Source organism: Cariama cristata, unplaced genomic scaffold, assembly GCF_000690535.1.
Source record: "Cariama cristata isolate BGI_N322 unplaced genomic scaffold, ASM69053v1 scaffold21795, whole genome shotgun sequence".
Lineage (NCBI taxonomy): Eukaryota > Metazoa > Chordata > Aves > Cariamiformes > Cariamidae > Cariama > Cariama cristata.
Window position 1 is genome coordinate 4,325 of NW_009616068.1, and position 18,254 is coordinate 22,578.

An 18,254-nucleotide genomic window follows, 5' to 3' on the forward strand; every position below is an offset into this window, starting at 1 on the left:
TATATAAAAGACAGATATTGTAACTCCATCTGGAAAGAGAGAATGTTTGATCTTAACAATGTAACTTCTAGCTTTCAAACAGGCTCAGAAAACAAGAAGTCAGCAGGAGTTCAGATAAAGGAAGCTTAAAAGTCAAATAATTCTGACTCTGAACCCGAGACTTCTTAGACTCAAGGTCCTTTCCTTTACCCATTAATGGGCTGACTTGTGAGCTCAGGAACAAAGTGCTGCAATGTGAGGATTTCTGAGAGTCACTCATTACAGATCACTGAGTGGAGTCTGAGTTGCGGAAATCAAAGGATCCAATCTAGAGTAACTGGCTGAACTTCTGCTTGGAACTAATTTGTTCCGAGTTCGGCTCACCTTTCACCTCCCAAAGGCCCCGAGCAAAGTCCCTAGCGGGGTCAGCGGCAGACGGCACTGGGGGGATCCCAGCTCAGCTTTAATGGTCAGCGAGGGGCACCGCAGCCCCTAGGAGAGGGTGGGCAGGCAGCCGGCGTAGGAGGGATGCGGCAGGGCAGAACTTCCCGCGGCCCCATGGGGTCTCGCTGCCCAGACAGGCAGGCGCCTCTCCTAACCTGGGCTAAAACACCCTGCTGAGATGTCCCCCATCCCCACTGCTGGCCAAGGGGGACGGTGGCAGTCAGCTGTTGCCACAACCAGTACCTCAAGACCTTGGGGTGCCTCTGCCCACCCGTTCCAATTCCTGGAAAGGAATCCAGGCATGCCGGGTATGGCTTGGGAGTCAGGACTCCTAGTCCTATTCCTGGCTTTGTCACTCCCTCCCTTCAACATCTGGAGCAAGATACTTCTCTCCAGGGAAACAAATCTGGCTTCAGGGGAGCAGCTGGCTTGGATGCTGAACTAATCCATGCTTAATCCAACATCTGGAGTGCCATGGAAGGGCAGTGCTAGACACCACAAAGGGATTCTCCAACTCAGAGGAATGCAAAGCAAGGAGATTAAATGATTCCCCCAAGGGCCCCCAGCAGCTCAGCAGCAAAGCAGACACTTGAACTCAGGAGTTCAAGACTGGCATGGCAGGGTTAAACCGCTGAAGCGGCCTCGGCAAGGGGAAGGGCAAGGTGTCACCTGCAAGCGCCCATGGCCAGGGCTGCAGGAGATAGAGGGAAAGGCCACCACAAAGCACCGCTGCACTTGCTCTATAAAGCTGCTTCTTTGCACTACCACTATTGCTACCCCCCTGCTGCAAGCACCCCAGGGTGGGGGAAGAGCACTGTGCTTGCAGAGGCAGCCTGCTTTCTCAGCACCGTGTCCTGGGCCCGCTGCCTCCCACGCTGTCCCCACTGCACCAGGGCCGGGGGCACCTCAGGGTTATCACTGTGCAGGGTAGGGACACATGCATGGACCCCACCAGGCAAACAGCCAGCAACTGCCCCAGCCACCCCCCCTTCTCAGAGCTGACCCCAGCCCACTGATCTTCCAGAGGCCAATTTCAGCCATGATGCTGAGCAAGAGGCACCGGGGCTGCTCTTGCCAGCTCTGGGCAGGGCAGAGAGCATTACCAACACACAGCCTCTGCTCCACTCTGCCCATCCTTGGAAAAGCTGGTTGTGGGCCACAGCCTGCCGGTCTCTCCCACTGCCACGTTGCCCAGAACCGTAGGAAAGGTTCAGAGCAAGCACCGTGCCAGGCCCTGCCTGACTCTCCAAACACACTTGAGCCAGGCAGAATGTGGTACACCAGCCCCATTCCCCTCCTCTCCAAGATACCCCTCCAGCTGGGATGTAATTTTTCCCCCCTCAAAAGGTAGCATAAAATGGTCACAGTGTGAATGTGCTTGACCTTTTGTCTTGGACTAATCTAATTGTGTCGTCTTTGTGTAATCAGCCGGTAAAGGTCAGTGCTGTATTTAACATGGGGGCCCTTTAGGTACTGAATTTGCCTTGCAGTGAATTAACTTGATTATATTTCTTTCAAATATGTCAGAGACCAGGTCAGTTTAACCCTCTCTGTGCTGCCTGGGCCCACCCCTTTGTTTCCAATTCCAGAAGGTGGCACTGAGGAACAGTGCTGTCAGAAACACCGCCATGGACTCCCTCCTCCTGCAGACAGGGCCACCACCATCGCCACCACCTCTCCCACCTTCCCAACAAGCAAAGTCTCAAAGGAGAGCAAGTGTGTTGTGAATCAACCTGAAAAGTTTGCAAACCAGGACACTTCGGACCGCACGGAGGGGTGAGATCTCAGATTGAATGCAGTAGGGAAAAAAAAAAATTCAGAAGACTCCTTTGCAAACATGAACCTGTCTCAGTGGAACGCTTCCATACCACTCCATGTTGTCACAATCAAACAGGACATTACTCAAGTCCAGATTAAGGTGTCGCCTCTGCAGTTGACAGATAAGGTGTTCTCAATATCCTGCAATACATTATACATTTTACAAAGTAAAGGTCTGTGCCACTACCAGGGGCAGTATGTCAGAGGCGCTGGGGATGCCACTGTGTGGAGAAGGGCAGCTTTTATCGGGCAGCTTTTATCAGGCAGTTCAGCTCAGCTGTGCCAGGGGACTGCACAGAGGGGAAAGCAACCTCAGCTGATCCCCAGGCATACCCTTGACCCTGAGGCAGTGGGGAGGGGCTGGGCAGCCTGCCCTCACGGAGGCAGGGAGGAGAGGCCGGTGATTCGCATCCTGCAGAGGTACATGCACAGGGCATTTGCACAGGGCTCGCAGTGGAAGAACCCCTAGGTCTGGTTTTCCTTTCTCAGCACTGGAAGTAGGGTATAAAACCACCCCTTTTCTCTTTAAACACCTCTCTCCTTCCCAAGCCTCCTGCTCCAGGCAGGCCTACCACTTCACTCCAGGGACTTGGGCAGGTCATGGCTCATCATCCCAAGACTGCCTTCCCCACCCGCTCCTCTCTGCTGAGCAACCCCTACAGGGCTGTGTCTAGAAGAAAAATGCCTCAGGCCTGCAGCTGTACTGGCATCACTGTTGCTGCCCTAGTGCAAGCTCTCATCACCCAAAGCCTTGCTGCTTTGGTCCACAGTGGCACCCACATCAAGCTACCTGCCTGTATGCAGGATGTAGAAAGCCCTGCCAACCCCACCTGTAGCACCAAGAACACTGTCCAGCACAGGAGAGAAGCCCAGAGAGCAGCACTGGAACTTGGGGGGGAACAGGCATGCTGTGCTCCCTTGGATGTGCATGCCTGGAGGGAGAGCAGGGCAGTATCCCCAGTGCTTGTCAGGGCATTTGCGTCGGAGACCTGAGTGCTCCCTGTTCTGCAGCCCCAACCTTCCTTCTCACCGAGTTGGGGGTCAGTGGTGCTCCTACTACATCAATGATCTGGTCCTTGGCATCTCCCTTGCCCTCCTCGATGCCAAGCCCTGCCTGGCCGTCTGGATGGGTGCCTTCCGTACTGAGGGGCCCAATACTACCAGCTTTGGCCAGGGCCTCATAGCGGTGCCGTAACATCTGTAGCTCATATTCGCAGTTGGCAAAGGCTTGCTTCAGCTCGTACAGCAGCACCAGGTCGCTCCGCAGCTCGTTGAACATCTGCACGATCTCCTCTGTGGGCATAGGGTTGAGATCTAGGGAGAAAAAGGGGTTCTGTTAAACACCCAGACCCGCAACTCTACAACAGAAGATCCCTAGAAAGGTCCTGGCTGACCATTCACTCCCACAAAGATATGCCAGGAGCCTCACTCCCATCACATGGATCATTAGCAACTGGCATCCCTGAGGGCTGGAGACTCGAATTTCCAAGCTATCCTTTGGCTCTGGCCAAGGACTAAGGGTGAACTTGCAAAGTCCAGGACTCAGAAAGTGAAGGATGATGGAAGACACAGATCAGACTGGACGACTGAACCTTCCTAGCCACCAGGTCATATGAAGGGAGCTCAGCCTCAGGAACAAGTCCTCACACACAGCTGCAGAGGATAGAAGAGCTTCTGCTGTTCCCTACAGCTTCACCAACAAGGGGTGGACAAGCTAAGGTCCCCTGCTTCTCTTGTTGCTCCTCCCAGGGTAGGACTGAGGCAGTGAATTGCTCTGCTGCTGTGTTACAGATGTGTTTTAATGCAGACCTGAACGGCTTGTAGCAGGGGCTGGCAGATCACCTCCTCATACCATGCACTCTGCTGCAGCCCATCACACATGCACACAGAGCCAGGAAGAGCTGCGTGATCTGGAGAAGAAAAGGATGAAGCTCTGCACATTTGGCCTGACGTACAGCAGTGGTCCCCCTGTCCACAGGGCTGCCCACATGACCCCTTCCTGCTCGCACTGCATTCACCCACACAAAGTCCAGATGTGCTCCTGCACTCTAAGGCACTGCAGGACTGGAACACCAGGAAGCCCTCAAGATAACATGTGTTTTGTAAGGCAGGAGTGTGGAGTCAGGAACCCCTCCTTACTGTTGTGGAAAGTGAGCTCTAAGAAGCATTCACATCCTTCCCCAAGGCTTCCCTAGCAAGTAAAGATGGTAACTCCCTTAGTTTTAAAGCAGAAAGGGCAAACCACCCTGGTTGAGCTGATTTCACCAGCCACAGGAGGGCTTCAGAACTGCACACAGTCTCCAAGACAACATACCAAGCCATAAACCAGTTGGCCCAAAAAACTAACAAGAGTTAACAGAAGCCAGTGCTGGGAGTAGGCTCAGTAATCTTTTGAAAATCATCAGTAAGGCTTTTTTTTTTTTTCCCTTCTTCTTTTTTCCTTTTTCTATTTTTAAAAATCCCCCCAGCCACAGTGGGGGGAAGAGGGATCATCAGGTGTCTAATCAAGGGGCACCGCATGCTGAGACCTGTAGTACCTGCAAACTGTACCCACTGCATGGAGGGCAGCAGCTAGCCATGGGCTGCACTTCTTCCCCTCTAGCTACGAGCAGGTATTGTACACGTTAAGTGAACCCTTCTTTCTGCTGCTAAGACACTAGAGTTCAAGAGTGAGGCATGTGTGTTTACTCGCCTTTCAGCAGAGATGCTCCAGATTTTCACACAGCATGCAACCTATAAAGGGGGGATGAACAGTCCCAGACGCATTTTGGACTTGCCACCGTGAGCAGTAAATTAAGAGGAAACGAAGCTTGAAAGCAAGACAGGGCAGCCCTGAACAATGCGCGTGCCGTGGTCACTAACACACTTAGAAGTACCTCTCCTGGCAAGGCTGAGATTTGCCTTCCTAATACTGTGCTGCCTCTCTTGATAGTTAAAAAGGCCCAAACAAGAGAGAAACAAAGGCTCTTTTAAAACATTTTTCTACTGAGAGGAAAAAAAAAAAAAAAACCCTGTGCATCTTGTTCTGGCTTTTACCCTCTCTCTTTCTTTTTTTTAAACACATAAAATATTTTAAAAACCATTCATATACTGTTATTCAAGAAACTGACTGTATTACTAGGGGAAAAAATAGCCCATCTTGAGAACAAAGGCTAGCTCTGTGTGTCTCTCTCTCTCGCGTGCCCCCTTTACTCACCTACTCCGAGTTCCATCAGCATCTGCTCCAGGGCTTTAATCTTCTTCTGTCCCACCGAGCTTGGCAGTTTCATCTGGAACACAAAGGTAACAGAGCCACACAGCTCAGAGATAGCCCTCACTCACAGCCGTCTAGTTCAAAAGGCAAGAGAGCTTTTCTTTTTATAGTGCAGGGGGAACAAAAAAAGAAAGAGAGAGAAAGGAAAATCAAGTGGTAAGAGAGGGAGACAGGGGCTGAAAGTTTTCAGACTAGGTCCGAGGGCAGGTATTGAAAAGCCCGGTCGTGAGGGCTTTTATTTTCTCTCTCGTGTGTGTGCAAGACACGCTGTTTTACAGTTTCCATGTGTCACTGAATTAACAACAAAAGTTCTTCTTGGCTTCAAACCCTCTCCCGCGGTGCCCAGCCCATCAAAGGGCTCATTTACACAGCGGCTAATGTGCAATGCTGCCCTACTTTATTCGCTTTAGCCAGCCTGATTAGACTCATGCGCTAACAGACTCACTTCTCCTTTTACCTGCTGAGCCCCAGACCTGTGGGATTCATTTATAGAGCAGGCTTTATAACAAAGGGGAGAGACAGAGAGAGCACAGTTACTTGACTGGCAGAAGTGTGAACACACATTTACATTGGAGCTAAGGGGCTAGGTGAGAGAGGAAGCATCAGATGTGAGCTATGAAAGGGAATCGGAGCTGGCCAGGAGAGGAAGAATGCATACACTTAGCAGGGTCCTTCCTCTGCATTCATTTGGGCTCTAGCAGGAGTGCTAGCTGCTCAGACCAAGCATTTATTAGATTACAAGCAGCACAAACGCAGCTGGCACAATATGGCAGGGAGAACAGGTTTCCAAGCCCTGCGGATATATCCAAGAAGGAACGAAAGCACTTTCCTTCCTCAGCCATGCTACAAGACAGAGGAAAGAAATGATTCTCAACACCACAGTGTCAACTACCTCACTGCACCCAGTTGTAGGTTGTCCCTCCATATCCAACCCTGGGAAGGCGAGCTCACACGTCCACCCAGGGACCACCATCACCAGCCCAAGCTGCCCAGCAGGTCACCAAATAGCCAAGAGGCGAGAGCATCCTGCAGCCATCCTGCACACCACTTACTGACCAGTGGCCCTGACTTTGGCCAAACCGACCATGAGCCTGCAACACTGGGCTGGGAATAACCTGAAGGAAGAGCTATTCTTTACTCCACCTTAAAAGTGGCCTCTGAGGTGAGCTCACTGGAGGACCCCATGGTCATCTTACTTCCCATAAGCCACAGGCTGAAGTTCCCCAAAAGAGACAGCCCAATGTCAGTCTCCTAAATTAGGCCTATCTTTTACACAGTGTTCACTGCCCCAACACCAAAATGACAACAAAAGACACCATCTGGAACTTCTCAATTCCTTTGAAAGCAGGAGCAGTGCACGCACATACCCAAGTGGTGAAAGTGCTAGCCTTAATGCTATATGTCCCATCAGCAGCTCCACAACCCCAGTGCAGGACCTGCTGGGAAAACCTGCCTTCTCCACCACAGCCAAGAAACCAGAGTAGGGATGCCACAGAGCACCCCAGGGGAACAGGCCTTTCACAGTATACACTAAGTACCACCTTGTCCTTTTGCTAGATGTTACCATCACAATTAAGACTCCACAAAGCACCAAGAGGACTATCGGAAGAAGGTTTCTAAGAAACCAACCTGATTCAGAGGATCTAAAAGGAATACAGGGGAAAATGGAAAATCCACCCTCATGCAAACAGCCAGCACAGATAAGGACTAGAGGACACATCTGTTTTTTGTTTTTTTTTTTCACACCCTGAGGGTCTTTGGCTTAGAGCTGGGGCTTCTGTGTAGCAGTGAGATTCATACTTCAGAAACTGAATCTTTACAGTTGACCACAAAATGATTGTTTTAGCTGAAGAAAGGCTGCCAAAGGTATCAGGTATTTGGATTTCAGTCAAGTCTTTGGTCCAGAGCCTTAACTTGAGCAGAACCTTATTAAAGTAGGTTTTCCCGGGAACTCTGCCGCACAGACTACCTGCACAGGCTCTGCTGAAAAGCAGGAGGACAGGGTAGAACCCTAAGATAAGGCAGCCCAGAACACTGGGACAGGAGACGGTTCTGTTTATTTGGTGGGTGCCATGCTGCAGCTAGCAGCAGGATGCTGAGGAAGGAAAGGTCACTTAGCACAGCTTAGCAGGAGAGACAGAATGGTTAGCTTGGAGCATCGGGAAGACATTCCTGAGAGCAAGAGGCCTTGGTCCAGAGAACTGTTCTGCCCCACAAGGAATCACACAGAATATTTGAGACGGGCGACATACCCAGCTCTGTCTCAGCTGGGGGATGTATGGGCTGACCTAGTCAGACTCTGTTATCCTTAACCTGTAGGACACAGAGTTACCACAGCCCAGCATCTCCTCATTGAAGAGCTCTGGACACACAATACTTCCGCGATTATCACAGCCCTGAGAGTCTGTCTTCATCCCTGCCCCTAACACTGACATCACAGTCTTTCTAGCTAAAGGCAGGATTCCCTTCTGTTAAATACCAGCTGGCAAAAGCATGCTGGACTTCAAGCCAGCTTCAGGAACAAAGGACAAGAAATAGGAAAAGTTCATGCTTGGCTAGGCTAGGTGGACAGACAGGAGGTCTTGCTTTGTTGGTTAGAGGAAGAGCACAAGCTTTTCTCCTGGAAGGCTTCCACTAGCTCAAGGACCTACTGGCAACACAAACGATTAACCTGGCAAAGCCTTCAACTGTGATGTTGTATATGTCCTGCTCACATCCCACAGGAGTCTGGTCCATGAATATCAAGCCAAGGTCTTCACTGACACTCCTGAAGATTAGAGGATAGAGCAGGGAGAGGCAGGACAAATTAATTTAACTTCAAAGAAAGGAACACTAGAGATGCTCAGGAGGAGTGGGGCTGTGAGTTTAGTTTAAAAACACATCAATTAAGCTTCCTTTTAATTCAGGCAGGAGGATCTGGCCTGCAAACAGGAAGGCTTCATTGGTTTCTCAAAGCAAGAGTATATTTTAATTTTACCATCATTAAGAAAATGTTATGATTTATGTGGCTGCTGTCGGACTAATATCTTTAGAATTTAGCTGGCTAAGCCAATTCATCTCTAAGACTGATGAAGGCTGATTGCTCTCTATGCAAAATGTATTACAACTAAATGAGCAGTCTATTACTCAAATGCTGCTGATAATCTGTTAGCCAGGGTCCGTTAGCTGGGCTGCCTTGTTGCAGGAAGGAAGCCTTCATGACCTGTACAGCTCTGATAAGCCCAAACTTACTTCAGCAAGCCCTTCTTTGTTTTGGTCTTGTAAGCAGATGTCCAGAGATGCACCAGAGTGCTGAAGTGGTGAGGAATGAGGCATTCTGCAGGGATCACAGGTCCCAGCCGACGGCACAAAAAACAGCTCTCTGGCTCAAGATGCGTGTGCTGGGACATGTGGTTTCTGCAGGCCATGTCTCTGTGTTAATGAAAATGCCATTCAGGGCAATCTCGTTGCTTACACCACGGCTTCTGGGATGCTCTTGGTGTTGTCATGGATCGAGTCCTCCGCAGCGGCTGAAGAAAATTATGTTCCTCTGAGAACTCCAGTGAACAACCACAGTTTCCGAGGTGAATGGCATTTGCCCTTTTCTTTCCTTCCTTATACTAGACTATTATTGTTATTTATTATCTTTAAAGTCCCCATATAATAATAACACCTGGGAAACAGATTGCTCCCGTCAGAAAACTGATTAGCCGGGATTTTTGAGGTTACTATATTTTGGATGCTCTTCCCCTTTGACAGCCTCTCCCTACAGCCCTCTTTGCAACACCAGCCTGTGCTTATAATTACACCAACGCCGCTTTTGATTTAAGGACTGTAATCCTTTGTCCTTGCTATAAACAACCTGCATTAAACACATGAACTGCGTGTACCAGGAGAAAAATAAATAAAGAGCTACAGAAAATTGTGTGAATCAACACCATGAAGCCACAGTACCAGAGCCGACCTATGCAGAGAGGAGCCTTGCCTGATCCTGGGATACACAGTCTCTGCTGGTATGCACTTGGTCCGAAAGGCATGGAGCACAGTGGTACTGACCCGGTCTGCTCTCCCCTGAAGGAGGAGGGCATTGCTTAGAAACTGGGCCATGCAGCTTAAATAAACGAACAGGGCATCCACCGCACTTTCACAGCAGGGGTTGAGAGACTGGAGGGTGGCCCTGAGCAGTTCAGTTTCTATAGAGGGCCTCACTGTAGAGTACCCTGGAGGTTTTGAGTGATACAGGATTTTTATTTAATGTTCCAGACATTCCAACAACAAAACCTTGCTAATTCGCACTAATGACTAGGAGAGCAACTGCAAATTAATTGCTAATTGGCAAAATTCATTAAATGAACAAACATGGTAAGAAATAACTGAAGATATAGCCTCCCCAAACAGACTTGGTTCATTTATTTTTGTGTGCCATTCAGTTTTCATGATTTATGCTAATATTTTTAAGCATAGTTGTAAAGGTATTTGAGTGGATTTTGGAAGAGTAATAAAGTCCAAGTAATAGCAGAGCTTGCAATATAGTCCCCTGTTATGTCTTACAGCATCACCACCTGGCAGGTAGTGATCTGCACTAGGAATGGAAGAGGTTTGCAGGATCTACAGACAGATTCAGCCAGGTCCCACATGCCATTATATCTATGTGGTCATCTTAAATGTCCTGCTCTCAATTTATTGTTTTCTTCATAAACACTTCATTTCTGGTGCTCACAACTTAAAAAAAAAAAAAAACACACACCCCACAACAAAAACAAACCAAACCAAAACCCAAAGAAACCAAACCCACTTTTGTGCTGAAACCTTTTGTTTGGTCTATCACCAAAATACAAGGTTTTTAAATTAATCAATGGTTATTTGGATATTTTACATGTACCCTTCCTGATGCTGCACTTCATTTTAATTCAATTTTGAGACCACCTTTTCCTTAAACTCAACCTTCCTCAACCCTAAACAATATGACTGTCCTAAAACCGTTAATCCTAAAAACTCCACACATCTGACCTGTGTCTGTACAGCCATAAACTGTGGTTTTATGCACCGGCACCAGTATTGTTGTTCAGCATTATAATATAGCTCACTGACATTGAAAAGCACCTTCTTCATGGAATTCAGCAGCAAGAAAACTTTCTCATTAGGCACTTTCTTCATGGATATCTTTAGAGTACTGAATTGCTTAGTGGGTTTCCAGGAAGGAGTGCTAAAGTTTCAGATGAAAAACGTTTTTTGCATTTTCTGGCTTAAGATGGGGAAAGAAGGTCAACCTTTCCCTGGCTGCATGGCTCTACTCTGCAGGAGCAAAGAGCCTCCACTCCTGCACAACTCTTAAGACTCAAGGAAGGAAAGAACCATATTAAAAGTACTTTAGCCTTAGAGCTCTGAAGTTAAAAAACCCCAATAGAGAAATTCAATTTCAGATATGAACGCGCACATTTCTGGAAATCTGAAGTGCTTAGCTGCTCAGAGCTGAAGTGCTACAACGGAAGGCAGATGGGCAATTGCAATGGATATATACAAAAGTTAGAAGAGTTTGAAATTGCATAGGTATTCTCTGCCTCAATGAACATACATGCTTCCCCCTGTTCGAGCTTACAGCCATGGACCCCATGTCTTACATTACTGCCTGCTCATCTGCCAGACTAAGATTTAGGGCAGAAAAATAAAGACTCATATCGCTATGCCATCTCTACTATGCTATGTTAACACGTTAAACACACAACAATCACTCTGGGATGGCACATGACCATCAATTTGCTCCATCAATGAGGCTTAATGCTAAATAAACCAATCTTTTAAGAAGAAAACATTTCTATATTAACTTATGTAACTGGCTATTTCAGGGTTTTTTTGGACCAAAGTTGGACATACCTCACAAATTCCCAAATCAATTGTGAAAAAAATATAAATTTTGTACTTGAATCCCCTAGTAAATTAAACCAGTTTTACTTGTTAGAGGAATACACCTAGTGAAAGCTTTGTCAAGGATGAGGGAGGACAACAGACTCCAGAGAAGCACAGCACACTCAGGCATACGGCAAACTAGCAGCTCACTGATCCTACAAACATTAATGCCTCATTATGCATCTATAGCACTGATTCAAGGGGTAAAGCTAAGAGATTCTTCCTAAAGAAACCAAAGGTCCTGGAGCATCAATATCTCAGTGTGATGGGTTTTCACCAGTGCAGATAACACAGTCTCCAAGGTTTTAATACTCTCCCACCCTTTCCCTCCCTAAGAAAGGGGTACAGATTGCTTTGACCCAGTACAAATGGCCTAAAATGAGAATGACTTGGAACCCACACAAATGATGCCTGATAACCTGGAAAGAGTCAGCTTTCTCCCAGTTTGACATACAGGTTGTGACAAGAAACAAGACACTTGAGAAGACAAGAAGAATTCACACCTTGCCAGGACTGCTTGCCATTTAGAAGATGGTCATCGTCTGGCAAGCAAAGTATTATCTGCCACTTACCAATCCTGAGGCTTCCTTGCCCTTAAATAGATTTTGCTTTATAGTGCAAGCCTGTAAAACAAATGCAAAAGGACTACAGGAAGTGTTTGCATAGGAAAAAATAGTAAAATATATAGTGCAGAAGAAAGAACTGCACATGACATTTTTACTGGAGGGTGTTTTATGTTAAAAGCACATTACCAGTATGACACTATAGTATTGTGCTTTAGGAGATCTGCAGATTCCCAGACAGTCCTACCCCTGCCTCTCACTACAGGCACGGAAACCAAGCTGAGACCTGTAGAGGTGGCTGCAGGAAATGGAAACAGCTGCAGCCTCGGAGCTGCATCTGACTGAAACAAATCAAGAGCACAGAAGAGTGTGCTATGATCACAGGGAGGGGCCTAAGATAGGCCACAGGAGGGGGAATTCCAAGGACAGTTTCACATAATACAAGAACATTAGATAAACTTAGAGACCAGACACAAATCCAAGAAACTGTCGCAAAACAGGCACCTAGTCTTGAACTGACATTGCCTTTCTTTTAAACAATTTAACTGAAACTACACTTACACAAATACAAAAACCATAGTGACTAATTACAATCCTATCATTATACTGGTTACGCTAACGAAATAAAAAAGTACTATGTATGGTGACCTGCACAAGTTACATACAATCAGATTACCTGATGAATGGCACCTAAGACTGTGTCACTATGGGCACACAAAGATAGTAAAAGCTTCACAAATTGGTCCAGGACTGGTAGACAAAGGTCCCCAAGGCCTTGTACTGCAAAGACACTGTTTGGTACCTGACGATTCAACAGAAGCAGCAACACAGACTGTCCCTTCCAGAACTACAACTTATTTTAGAAGACCCCATTACTGTACCCAGAGTGCTCTCTTTAAACCCAAGGGCCTACTAAGGCTTTGGTCCAGATGCTCTCCCACCCCAAAGAGCTCCATGAAAAAGGTGATGGATGCATTTTCTTTCAGCAATTTAACATTAACTGCCTTTCAGTTTAGCTGAGAATGAGAACGGAGGAAAAGAAGCATTGCATTCACCTTCTCCAGTTCATTCAAGATTTTGTATCCTTTGCTGTTCTCTTTAAAAATAAATACTCCAATATTTTCATCTTCTTTCATTCTCTACAGGCAGGATTTTGATTAGGAACTGCACCAGCACTCTCTTGGCCCTAATTAAAGGGCATGTAATACAACAAATAGATGGCAATGCCACAACATGAATTCGATCCAGCCTGCATCATTTGTTCATAACTTTCATTCACAGAAATGAGACTACTACTCTCCTTCCACATCTCTGTCAGGCTCCCCATGGAAATTACTCTCATCCACCCTCTTGTAGAGTGCAAAACATAAAACTTCGCTAATGAAAAATTGCTAGCAGAAGCAACAAGCACACCTCAGCTAACTAATCCATGGGATGTTCAGATCTGGAAACATAAAGTTTCCTACCTAATAAGGGTGTGCTGATTTCCATCAGATTGATGCCAGGATGCCTTGGAGTGCAATCAATACAAAACAAATAAATTATTAATTGCTCCAAGTAATTAAATTTATCAAATCCAAATAAAAATAACTGATATTTTATGGAATTGCTTCCAAAGCTGAACCTCTGAAGGGACAGTATTGATCACAGGAGGACAGACAGATGTTTCACATGTTCACAGCCGATGAGATCTGGGTTTGCATTAATGACAGGGAAGGAACAGAGCCAACAGCCTCTGATGCAGAGTAAACAGGCGGCGTGCCTGGCCATTTAATTGTCGGTCAGATCAAATATGTAGAATAAACATGTCTAAACACATACATACAACCCCATCTTCCTCTAGAAATATCATTCACCTTGACGCTGTAGTAAGCACTCAGCTCCCACTCCAAGAAAAAAAAACAAATTGAAGAGAACTCACACACACGCATTCCCCCCACAACGACAGTAAATTCTTACTCATTAATCAGTGCTAAAAAAAATGCTCAGTAGGCTAGTAAATATTTAAAAGCTGGTGAGTGTGAATATTTGAATCAATGGGTACTAAAGCTGTACTTGTAATTTTCCTTCTTCTACGTCTTTTTTCATTGGTCCAACTGGCAAGTTGTCTACAAGATCTCAGCTGGCAGATGGAGTCAGGCTGCTGGCTGGAAGACTTTTCTGAGGGGACGTGACCAGCTTTGAATGACTAAGCTGGAGCATCTCTCAGTCCTTTCTGTGGACTGAGATCTCTACAAACTCCTTTTCATCCCAGAGTTTTGTTTTGTTTTGTTTCCAGATGAGACATCACTCAATCGATTCTCTTCCAGTTCCTTTGTTTCCAAACCCGTGACAATAGAGCAAGGACACAGACTTATACCTCAACATGCAGGAGTGGGGACAAACATCCACCCTTTTCCATCCATCACCTTCCTTCTTAGAAGCACCACTGCAGCAATTCAACACCATTAACAAAATCACAACTTAAAATTTGCAGATAAGGCTGAGAGAAAAGATGAGCAACTTAAAACACTGAAGAGATGTTAAGTATGCCAAAGTCAAGTGCTCTGACCACAATAAAGTCAAAGACAAAGGTTAAACTTAAAAGAAAGCTGAACATGACATGGTACAGAAACACTGCGGTGAATTCAAAACAAACTCAGCTATGCCCTACAGAAGTAACACAATGCCTAGATCACAAACGTGTGGTTATTGTTGGTTTGTCTGGGCCCTGGAAAAGATTCAAGTTCAACAGCTCCCATTTTCCTTTCCTTCAGGCAGATCCTCAGCAAAGTTTTCCTTCCTCATAGCTCCCTGCTTTCCCTTTAGTCTCTTCCTCTCCTTTCCCTGTACAAATTCCCTAGCCATCTCTCATTTCCTCTGGCTCTTCGGCTGTCTGCCCTCCCAGCTGAGTAGACCTGGTATAACAGGAAGTTTTCCAGAAGTAACACTTAGGATTAATAATACATTTCTGGTGTTACTTTCATAACACTGTTTTACTAACAGTAAAGGCAAAGGTCTAAAATCCCTTTTCCAGAAACTCATGAAAGGCTTATCCCCTTCCAAAACATCTGCTACTGCCTCCTGTTCTCAGTGGCACCAAGGCAATACACTCCCTTGAATTAAGACGAAGCTTTTCATAATGCCCAGCTTCCTACTGCCTTAGAGAAACTTGCAGTCTGTGCTGTCAGGAGGCAAAGGGGAAATCCCATGCAGAGTAAGGGCACAGGGGCTGTGGCCTTCTTTGCCTGTGGCCACAGTCCCATGGAGAACAATGGGAGACTGAAGCCATTGTGATAGAAGGCAGCTCGTGGAACTCACTGGAGAAGATTACTCTTCAGTGTCTGCTGAAGGAGAAACTTTGGATTATGAAGAATAATGGCTGTAAGTGACCATTAATCCTAGGGCGGAAAAAACAAGTCTTCAAATTCATCCTGTGCATAAGATTTTGTAAGCTTTAACAACAGGGGAAATTTGAAAAGTCAGGGCTATTGTCATGAAACCTACTGGGAACAAATTACGTTGAATACAGATCACTAACTTTTTCTTCAAGGACTCATTTCTATAAATTAATTTTAACTCCAGTTTTCAGACTAATTGTAAATCCTCAGGGGAAAAAAAAATATCTATCTCTAATCAAAGAGTAAGTGCTATTATCCTGGGGATGATACGGTACATTTTTCACACGTGACAGAGGTTGAGTCCCTGATCTCAGTGCAAAATCCAACTTCACCTAACTATGAAGGCGTAAAGCACGGTAGCAAAGTACAAAATAAAGGAGGACAATAGAAGCCTTTAGGCGAGGAACTTTTTAGGTCCTCAGGCAAAAGAACTTACTGCAGGATGTGACAAGCCTTTAGAAATCATTTTCCAATGCAGTCAGGGCAAAACATCTTACGCTGGATGCTGCCAGAGTACAAGTTTCCCGTACAGTATCCCAATTCCTCACTTAGTCGTAGTCAGCTCCCACCCTTATCAATTCCACACCCCTAGCATGTAGAGGGTTTGCCACATAAATCCCACAAGTAAAATAATTTGCATTAGCATAGATTGTCAACTCTATACCACTGAGCACTTAAACATCTCTTACCAGTTCAAAAGGTATATAGTGACCTCATGTAATTAATTCTTCCTATCACCCAGATGTGAAGCAAGTGAGCCTACTAGCTCCTGTTTTAAAAACAGGGAAGACTTGCATAAGGAAGCCAGGCAACTAGCTAAAAGCCACAAATTAATTCATTTTGCTGGGTTGGATGCAGGTTTCCTATCTCCAAGTTACAAAGTGTTGTTTATTCACCTAAATCGGTGATTTGCAATCTTTTTCAATTTGCAAACCACTGGTACTTCTAATAACAGCATTATTCTCCTTAAAAATTTCAAGCAGAGCATAGAAAGTTGCTCTAGGTCATCCCAGGAGCTTGGATACTGCAGGCTGAAAGTTGCTGAATCAGACTGCCGTGCCTCAGCTTATCACTGCATTTTGTGAGCATTAAAGACGACAGGGAGAAGCACGTAGCACCCGTTTTCACAAAGGCTGGAATTTGAATTGCCTGTTTGGCACACGAAAAGCCTGCTGGCTTTGCCAGATGGTTCCACCACTGACAGGTTATTGCACAGCTTCTCTTCCAGAGGGGGTAAAAAAATAGAAAAGATCAACCATCACTTACTAGTTTTCAAAATCCAAATCAATCTCCATAAATTACTCTATTTATCTTAGTGCCGGCAAACACATCTGCCACATCTCCATAAATCTCAACACAAGGGCTGCAGTCTTGCCTGTCACTTGCCTGTGACTTTCTCAAGGCTGTAGTCCCTCACTCAAACAGGTAGCCTGCAGACAGTGGCACCTGTACACTGAAGGGGTCCCCCAGCAGCAACCTTGCTGATGCATACCGCCTCCAATGTGCACATGCACCCATACGCTGAAGCAGCATGATCCTAAACACTTCTCTATTAACAGCCCCAGGGTGTTCCCAGCAAGATCTGAAACTATTCTGACATCAAAAGAACATCCCATAAAACAGTCTTTAAAAGTGACCTAGAAAATTACTATGCCAAGTGAGGGTGCTAGGCAAGGAACCTACTTCTCCACCCTTGCTACAATAAAGCAACTAAGGATTATTTTATTTGGCTAGGAAAATAAAAAAAAAAAGCACTTGTACTGGGCAAACAGGATTTTGCTATCAAAACCCCCCTGAAAACATTCAGTCGGCCAGGCATGTTTACCTTACACAGTATCCCAAAATCCGTCACTAAGAGACAGGCGTCAAGTCTTGCTGATAAAACAGCAAGAAAGTTCTTTTCTCAGGGATATCTGTGCAACAGAATGAACAAAGGGGCTTTCCCCAAAAATATTTTCTGAAGACAATGGAAATAGGAAGGCTAAAAATTATATGCATTTATGTGTGTCTTTTTCAATACACAATCTGACCATCCAGCTCTTAAAAGCGCCTCTCGTCTATTAACACACGTGCTCTGTGAGGCTTATTATGTTCAGCTGTGAGCTCTGTTTGGACTAGACAGCTCCATTTGGGTCTGTCACATGTGTCTAACAGCAGAGTGGGCACACCAGTAACAAACACCAGCAAGTTCAGTTGCCCCTGCAAGGTGATGAGCTGCCTTTCAGAAAGCCAGCATTCCAGGTTTCTGAGTCTCCACATTTATGGAATTCCTTTCTTATTTTAGAGGCAAGAACTTGACTTTCTTTAGCTGTAAAAGGAGACCAGATGAGGAGACAGACAGGCAGACTGAAAGACATTAACAGAGATCCCAAGGGACCAGGACAACAGCCTACCCTCTGGCTTCGCAGCGTGACACCTGCAGATTTGAAGTCAGGAAACTTGATTCCAGCAGTCTCAGGAACAGCCTGAAAGAGATCGAAACAGGATGTGTTGATGGAGGAAACACAAGAAACACGAGATTTCATATAGAGACTATCTGAAGGGGAAACACTGTTTCCTATCACAGAGAACCACCTGCCAGAGCCACATGTCAGAGCTGAGGCAAGAGGAAAATCCCAAGCAAACGGATTCAGTGGGAAAATCCCAAGCATTTCACTGAGAAAAATACTCCAGTTAAGTTATATCTGGAGATCTCAAGCATTTTTGTTTGGCTGATTTAAACACACTGCTCTACACAGAGCCTTACACTCATCCACACAAGCATAAACTCTAACCCTAAATGGTACTCCTTATACTAATATACACATATTTGCACAATTTTCATCCTTATCTTACTTGGGTTCATTTCAGTGAACAAAACAGCCCAGGACTTCCCTAAATCTTGGCTTTTGACTGCAAGTCCTCTAAGGAATGAGCTGAGAAACCTCTGAT

General features: G+C 45.9%; 1 protein-coding gene across 1 annotated transcript in view; it reads right to left on the reverse strand.

Annotated features, from left to right (window-relative positions):
• Window positions 1–18,254, reverse strand: part of DMAP1 (DNA methyltransferase 1 associated protein 1) — a 33,391-nt gene that overhangs the window by 1,823 nt on the left and 13,314 nt on the right. Inside the window, exons 7-9 of the mRNA XM_009700057.1 lie at window positions 17,717–17,788; window positions 5,438–5,510; window positions 3,272–3,555 (exon numbers count right to left, since the gene is read on the reverse strand). Of these exons, the coding sequence (XP_009698359.1) occupies window positions 3,272–3,555; window positions 5,438–5,510; window positions 17,717–17,788 (429 nt within the window). The remainder of the gene's footprint in view (window positions 1–3,271; window positions 3,556–5,437; window positions 5,511–17,716; window positions 17,789–18,254) is intronic.